Source organism: Electrophorus electricus, chromosome 1 (genome assembly GCF_013358815.1).
Source record: "Electrophorus electricus isolate fEleEle1 chromosome 1, fEleEle1.pri, whole genome shotgun sequence".
NCBI lineage: Eukaryota > Metazoa > Chordata > Actinopteri > Gymnotiformes > Gymnotidae > Electrophorus > Electrophorus electricus.
The window spans coordinates 34668800-34677647 of record NC_049535.1 but is presented as its reverse complement, the minus strand read 5'-3'; the positions used below and the strand labels follow the sequence as shown (position 1 = coordinate 34677647).

Here is an 8848-nt window from a genome sequence, read left to right as displayed (position 1 = left end):
GAGACGACCTGTGGAGAAAGGCTCTCTAAAGGCAGGAGCAACAGGCAGTAGGTGGCCTGAGAGAGTGGAAGAGAGGAATAATCTGAAATGGACCTATCGCACACCCCTGTGGAACACACCCCTGTGGGACTCTTTAACAACACAACACAACACAACACAAATTAAACCCAACTGAAACAAAACATTTACAATAATAACCCCTAAGTGAAAGTTATCTTTGAATGAAGTTGGGTAATGTCGTGTATATAACAATGGACGATGTGATTCTGAGCAAAATGGGACAAGACTAGAAGACACATTTGGAGGCGGATGCAAATTACATAATACCTGGAGATTATATATGGCAGGTAAATCTTTAGCTCTGCATAAATATGACTGGAAAGACACCCATAAAACTGCATGGCTTTATAATTCACATATTTCCGTCCCTGTATCACAGGCAAAAGGAGATGTAATGCAGACTAAATTGCATCATTTTTGTATTCTTAACAGTATCGCATCTGACCTTAAAAGTCTTTTGCAAACATGAGTATGAACAGGTACCATATGTAAAGGTTTTGCAATTTAAATGTTTCCTTGGGCAAAACTATCTTTTCCATCAGTTGGACTAAAACTACTTCAAAGCCCTTGTCAGCTCAAATAATTTAAAAATCAAAAGCCCTTGGAGTTATATTAATATAACAACTAAATTACTGTATTATAATTCTATTTTGTATTTACATCACGTGTGTGTACGAGTCAGAAGTTATCATTGTTATATTAAACGACTCTACGTTGTGGATTAAGCACTTCAGGTTTCGAAAGTGCCTGTTTACTAGTGTTTTTGATTGTAGAGTCTGTGTGCTATGCTAGTGTGGAGATTAGAGATTAGAAAATAGAAGAACTTGTGGGGGTCTCACCCCATCTGAGTTCAATCTCGGAACTTCTAACGTCCCAGAGATTTCTCAGTGGAGTCCACGGATACCGTTCCTCTGCAATATCAGACACTACTCTCCTGTGGAGAACTGCTTACAGTCTGTATGGAGCTCCTGACCCCCACCAACATCTACATGTACAGAAGACACATCTAATATGTTTCTGGTTCTATCTAAAACTCTACAAAATTAACTCTACAAAATGAAAGTCTACAGTTGGCAGGCACGCACTAATCTGTTGATAGCATCTGAAATCTGAACTAATTTAAGATAAGAATATACATACTAATAAATGGCAATACTAGTTTCTTATTTTTTTTAGACATTAGTGAAAGAAATGTAATTACAGGAGTTTAGGTGGGGTGTAAGACGATGTTTAATAGCAAGCGTTTATACCCCCGTGACGATAAGTAGTGTGAAGACGGTGTTGGTGAGGAACGCGCTGGGAGGAGTGATGTCAGGCCAAGCTTAGTGTAGCAGCTTACTGGTGTGAGGAGGAGGATGGTGACCAGACTGCGTTTGGGTGTGTGTGTGTGGAACGAGGATGACAGCGGGCAATGGCTTGTCGTAGTCCCAGAGTCGATGGTACTGGGGGGGTTCGGTTAAAGCCCCCAGCCCAGGACAGGAAGGAGTGCTGCTGATTACAGCCTCCTGAATGAGGATAGGCACTCTCAGGGACAGGGCACCTATCCGGAAGGGCAGGCGAGGGTCAGCCTTTCAGTCCAGCTGTCGGAAAACTCTACCCTGCCCCCTCCTTCACTTCCAAAGGGCTTTGGAAAAGTTTAGTATCTCACAGTTTCACTGTCTACATGTCACATTTTAGGAATAACAGTGGCAGTTCATTGAAGAGTGACATTGAAGAAAGTATAGTCTGCTTGTTCAATTTGAGCAGCAACAGTCGCCCCCTGGGGGTAGAGGGGGAGGAGGGTGTGTTCAATTACACTCTCAGTTAAAACAAAAGAAACGGACTGAAAAATGAACAATAAAAGGAAGCACCAATAATCTAACAATAACTACCTATTAACCCTATATTTACCCTACATCTGTGACCCTTATATATATATATATATTTATATTTATATATATTTTTAAATTTATTTATTTATTTTAATTTTTTTAAATTTTTTTCTACTGCCTGCGCTGGGGTTTTTCTTCCCAAGTCTCTGGTTGTAAAATCTTGGCCATGGCACTTGTCTTGTGCTTGGATTCACCCCTAAACCCCGCCGCCCCCCATGAAGGGGTCACACCGGCGTGGTCCTCCGGCTGGCCGCGTCTTTGAAGTCCTTGGAGTTGGAGTTGTGAGCCTGAAGGAACTCCCTTTCCGAGTTGAGCAAGGTCCCCCCGGGGGCCTTGCTGGGGTCGCGGGACAGCGTGTACATGGAGATATCGCCGCTGGCAGGGCCACTGTAGCCGCCCTTGCCCATAGGGGAGGTGTCGCGGGACGCAGGCTCGCTGGAGCGGGAGCTCGAGCGGCGGTGGAAGCGGTAGCGGTAGCTCGGGATGCGGCCGAACGCCGATTTCTTGATGAGCTCGGTGCGCGACTTGGCCCGCTGCTTGCGGTGCTTCTCTATGAACATGTGCACGGCCAACACGCCCACCATCTCGGCCATGATGAAGGAGAGCGCGCCGAAGTAGAAGGACCAACCGTATGAGTAGCTCTTCTTGGAATCACTTTGCCCGGGGTCTCCTGAGTTGGCAGATATGTACACAATTATCCCGATGATGTTACTGAGCCCTACGGCAACGGACAGGGAGGGGAGAGGGAGAAAAGGGGAGTGAGCGTTCAAGAAAGAGGAAGAATGAAGGAGGGATGGGAAAGAAGGAAGGAGGGAGGAGTCAGGATACATTACACGTTTTGAGTCTCAACACACCTCGTCACACCTTCACACAGAAAGGCTCAGCACGTTCCACACCAGCCAAGAGCAGCAAACACATCAAGAATTTTAGCTGCGTTTCATCCATTCACTAATTTTTGAGAGGAAATGATTAGAAATTCGGTTTCACCAACTTTGAATATAGTGATAAGAAGGGAGTATCTAGTGGTAGAAGGATGTTGGCAACGCCAAGGTCATGTTTCAATTCCAAAGGATTATACGTGATTTAAAAATGTAAAAATGTTGTGAAAGTATGTAAAATATTACCTTCTATGAGTGGCTCTGGATAAGATAGTTTAGCATATGGAGAATGCTCGAGTCATACAGCATAAGCTGATACACACAGACAGACAGACAGACACTGGATGAGGTACACAGAGCACATGCAGTCATAGCACAAGGTGTCATTCTCATTTTGTTTAGCAGACTCTAGGCCTGTCTGCTCACTAAATACAGCTGACTGAATCAGCCATTTATGTGTTTCCAGTTCCTAATGGGGTCGTCTCTAAATATTTATCAACATAGAATTTTTTCACGCCTACCAGCCTTTGTGAGAGCACAACACCACATGGATCAATGCTGTGTTCTAACAGGGCCTGAAAGTGTCTGTGTCAATAATCCCAGTTAATCAGTCAACAAGCAGTCAACACACCTCAGCGTCTGTGGGGGCGGATGACATCATAACACGTTTGTGAGTGAATATGTTCCCAGTGCACTGCAAACTAACTGGGCGCACTCCCAGACACTCAGCCATGCACAGACGGCCCTGATTGGACGTTTAGCTCCAGTTCGCTGATTCTCAGCCGGTCAAAAACCGTAAAGGATTACACGCACTGCGTTGCATGGCTTTTATGTTTTACAAACTACAGCTCCTCCTAAATGTAATTGTTATAAATTTGACTTTTGAATGGGCCTCGTACATTTTCGTATTATATTACATTTCTTGTACTTTTGTCGTGGCAGATTCAGAGAGTCAGATTCAGCAAAAGCTTACACCGTCACCAAATTGTCATAAATTACCTTGGATGGCACTGTTTGTACAAGAGGTCACAGTTCATGAGAATTATAAATTAACATATTTGACACCCATAAATGATCAATAAAGCTGAGCGCCATGTCTGATTTGTATCATTCATTAAAATAACGTCTTCTGGTAAAAAGCACAACTTTCTTGATCAATAATTGGAATTGAGCATTAACGACTTCATTAGTGGATTGAACAGTTGCTGAAGCTGAGTAACAGAAGCCTTACAAGCTTCACGTTCAGTCAGTACTGGTCACTATCCACACAGACATAAAGAAAGTATGGTTTCATAGGAAATCAGGCCTGGCAAAGCAAGGGCTGATGGGTAATCTCACACTGTCATGTCTTACAGAATGGTCTCTGGACAGTGAACGTCAATTGCTAATGTCATGAATTAATTTTAATTTAAGTTTAATTTGGCAGTAAATTCAGAATATAAAGTCAGTGGGTGATATAGCTCATCAGACGTTAGCTGATGAATAACTGCTCTCAAAACTTCAGTACTACTGCTGCAAGACGATGACACATCAAGGTTAATTTATATTTTATATTCAAACCCAAAGCTAATTTAACAGCTAGCTAAAATAGTTATAATCCATTAGATGAATAAAGGTAGTCTCATAAATTTTGTACATATCCTATTCTAAGTGGGAGAAAATTGGTGGATGCAATAACTCCTCATGAATCACACATATGAACAATTTAATAACGATTTAAGAAAGATTTAAAAATGAATTCATAGCTGTTTCAGAACAATCTGAGTGATTTAAGAAGGATATGAGGGTGTTTATGAATCCCCTTGTGCGCGTAGGGAAGCAGTAAGGGGGTAAACCCTGAACAAACGAGTTCATACAGAACTCAGCCACTAGGGTCCTCACATGCCAATCCGCCTACACCTGTGTCAAGCTAGAGGGGTCAAGGTGTGTTGCTGAGGTTTAATAGTCATGATTGTGCATGTTGTAATGGTTCTGTAGACAGACATCTATTTTGGCATTGCAGTACTATATGATGAATGTGTGTATTCTCGCAGTTTTATAGATGGTGAAGTGTTTTTTTTGCAGTGTTACAGATGAGGAGGGTGTGTTACCACAGTGCTGTAGATGGGTAGTGTGTATAGACTAGCACTGTGTGTGTATCTGAGTGTGTGTGTGCTGTAGATAGGGCAGTGTGTGTTACCAGCTGAGACGAAGAAGATTCCGGCACTGAGGATGACGTTGTGTCTGGTTCTGTAGAATTCGCTGGCAGCCACACACAGTCCTCCCATGAAGAGCAAACCAACACTCGTAATGGGGAATACACTGGAGGCCCTAACTGCCCCTGAAGAGAGAGACACACACATGTGCGCGCACGTGCACACACACACACACACGCACACACACGCACACACACACACGCACAAACTCACACAGACCACACACACACGCGCACACACACACACACAAACTCACACAGACCACACACACCACACATACGTCACACACACACAAAGACTTCAGCCATCATATTAATACATTAGTACATCATACTGAATTAGTGTAACTTCAATATATGTAATGTGTTATACCTGAATTTAATAGCTGTAAGCTAATATTTTTGGACCTGTTTTAAATGTTATTGAATGTGTGTGTATTTGTTTGTTTATTGGTGGTGTTGGTGTGTGTGTGTGTGTGTGTGTGTGTGTGTGTGGCACTCGGACAGGGTCCGGTAGCTACACTAGAATCCAGTGTGACATTCAGGATCTTCAGCGGTTTGTTTCATGGTACAAGCGTCTGAACTGAGACAGACAGACCCCTTCAGAAACAGCAGCTCCTCCACACTCTTTAGCCCTCACAGATCTGACCTCTGGAACAGACAGCCTCCGTCTGAGAAGCGTCACACTTCCCCCAATTAGCCACATGTTGTCCTTGAAGTCCTAGAGCAGAAAACTCACTCCAAACTGGGTCTCCTCGGACCAACCCCGCCCCCAGCCCCTCCTCCAACCCGCCCCCGGCCCCTCCTCCAACCCCGCCCCGACCCCTCCCCCAACCCCGCCCCCAGCCCCTCCTCCAACCCCGCCCCCAGTCCCTCCTCCAACCCACCCCCCGTCATCTTCTTGCCTGCCTTCAGCTCAGGCAGAATGGAAGTGGAACCTGGGAAGGTGTGAAGAACAATGTGAATGGCCTGCCTATCTGCTCTCATCAGGGTGGCATCAGATAATGCATCACTGCGCATCTGTCCCTCCAAAGCCCTTCTGCTGTATATATGGTGCTAATGTCTGTGCCCTGTGCAGAGGGGTGAGGGACTGGCACCCACGCCAGCCGCTCCACATCAGTCACACAGGGCTCTGTTACACGCTAGTGCTTCACCAGCTTTCCACCAGAGCTTTAAAGTCATCTGTAAGCCATATTAAAAATGGCTAGACAGACAGACAGAAAGACAGACACAGACAGATAGATAGATAGATAGATAGATAGATAGATAGATAGATAGATAGATAGATAGATAGATAGATAGATAGATAGATAGATAGATAGAAAATAATAATAATGATAATAATATTTACAAATATCATTATTACTATTATTTTGTATTACTTATAAACAAATTACTGAAAAATGGTATTAGTAAAAATAACACAACCATGCATGTTGTCAGTTTCACCAGTCCCCCATTCTGCCCTCCTCTATCAGCTACCCCCCCAGCCCACGCCATCCTGCCCTCCTCTATCAGCTACCCCCCCAGCCCACGCCATCCTGCCCTCCTCTATCAGCTACCCCCCCAGCCCACGCCATCCTGCTCTCCCCTATCAGCTACCCCCCCAGCCCACGCCATTCTGCCCTCCTCTATCAGCTACCCCCCCAGCCCACGCCATCCTGCCCTCCTCTATCAGCTACCCCCCCAGCCCATGCCATTCTGCCCTCCTCTATCAGCTACCCCCCCAGCCCACGCCATCCTGCTCTCCTCTATCAGCTACCCCCCCAGCCCACGCCATTCTGCCCTCCTCTATCAGCTACCCCCCCAGCCCACGCCATTCTGCCCTCCTCTATCAGCTACCCCCCCAGCCCACGCCATTCTGCCCTCCTCTATCAGCTACCCCCCCAGCCCACGCCATCCTGCCCTCCTCTATCAGCTACCCCCCAGCCCACGCCATCCTGCCCTCCTCTATCAGCTACCCCCCCAGCCCACGCCATCCTGCCCTCCTCTATCAGCTACCCCCCCAGCCCATGCCATTCTGCCCTCCTCTATCAGCTACCCCCCAGCCCACGCCATTCTGCCCTCCTCTATCAGCTACCCCCCAGCCCACGCCATCCTGCCCTCCTCTATCAGCTACCCCCCCAGCCCACGCCATTCTGCCCTCCTCTATCAGCTACCCCCCCAGCCCACGCCATCCTGTCCTCCTCTATCAGCTACCCCCCCCCCCCCCCCCAGCCCATGCCATTCTGCCCTCCTCCATCAGTCAGAGTTCTCAAAGGAATCAGCAGTACCCAGGGGGACACCTCATTAATATACTGGTGCCCAGGGGAAGACCAAATACTCTTCCATCATTCAATTTTACTGCCATCCTTGAAAAATGAATCACTGGCCACTTAAGAATGTAACTACAGGAGGAGATGGGAGACACTCAACTACAGGGGAAGATGGGAGACACTCAACTACAGGGGGAGATGGGAGACATTCAACTACAGGGGAAGATGGGAGACACTCAACTACAGGGGGAGATGGGAGACACTCAACTACAGGGGGAGATGGGAGACACTCAACCACAGGGGGAGATGGGAGACACTCAACTACAGGGGGAGATGGGAGACACTCAACTACAGGAGGAGATGGGAGACACTCAACTACAGCGGGAGATGAGAGACACTCAACTACAGGGGGAGATGGGAGACACTCAACTACAGGAGGAGATGGGAGACACTCAACTACAGGGGGAGATGGGAGACACTCAACTACAGGAGGAGATGGGAGACACTCAACTACAGGGGGAGATGGGAGACACTCAACTACAGGAGGAGATGGGAGACACTCAACTACAGCGGGAGATGAGAGACACTCAACTACAGGGGGAGATGGGAGACACTCAACTACAGGGGGAGATGGGAGACACTCAACTACAGGAGGAGATGGGAGACACTCAACTACAGGGGGAGATGGGAGACACTCAACTACAGGAGGAGATGGGAGACACTCAACTACAGGGGGAGATGGGAGACACTTAACTACAGGAGGAGATGGGAGACACTCAACTACAGGGGGAGATGGGAGACACTTAACTACATGAGGAGATGGGAGACACTTAACTACAGGGGGAGATGGGAGACACTCAACTACAGGAGGAGATGGGAGACACTCAACTACAGGGGGAGATGAGAGACACTCAACTACAGGAGGAGATGGGAGACACTCAACTACAGGGGGAGATGGGAGACACTTAACTACAGGAGGAGATGGGAGACACTTGTTAAAGCATATTTTAAACGTGCCTGCCAGATTCCACTTTGATATTCCTTGTGGTGTTAACCATGCCAAAAAAATCCCTCGCACTGAACAAACACCATTGAAAGTGGGTGTGAATTAAATGAATCTCTGTAGGAGTCTGTGGAGACCATTTACCACAGGAGATAAGGCCACATGATTAGGTGTCCTGAGCTGCCTGAAGAGAGTGCTGTGAAGCACAGAATCAGTGCAGTTCTGAGCGTGTACCACAGCAGGGTGGAGGAGTCACTGCTGGAGGGTGGGCTGGGTGGAGGTACCACTCCTCTCGGGTGGTGGGGTTGCACTTAGTAGGGTGGAGGGGCCACAGCTACCAGTGAGGTGGAGGACATGAGTCGTGTGCCCCTGTGCCTGTGGGTGGTGGGTGGGCGGTACCCAACACCTCACAGAACAGAAAGGGATGCGTCCAGTGCAGGACAGAGGACATCGCCTGGTTTAAGACAGCTCCAATATGACCAAAGAGAGGCATGCTTACAGCACTTTAAAGAGAGAGAGATAGACAGAAGGAGAGGGAGGGTCCCATTTCCACTCCACCCCTCTGCTCCTCTCAAACCAGGCTGCCT

The 8848-nt window shown here is 47.2% G+C and overlaps 1 protein-coding gene across 1 annotated transcript in view; it reads right to left on the bottom strand.

Moving 5' to 3' along the window:
* Positions 1-815: 815 nt before the first annotated feature.
* Positions 816-8848, bottom strand: part of cacng3b (calcium channel, voltage-dependent, gamma subunit 3b) — a 47272-nt gene continuing 39239 nt past the window's right edge. Inside the window, exons 3-4 of the mRNA XM_027031053.2 lie at positions 4989-5129; positions 816-2649 (exon numbers count right to left, since the gene is read on the bottom strand). Of these exons, the coding sequence (XP_026886854.1) occupies positions 2156-2649; positions 4989-5129 (635 nt within the window). The 3' untranslated portion in view covers positions 816-2155. The remainder of the gene's footprint in view (positions 2650-4988; positions 5130-8848) is intronic.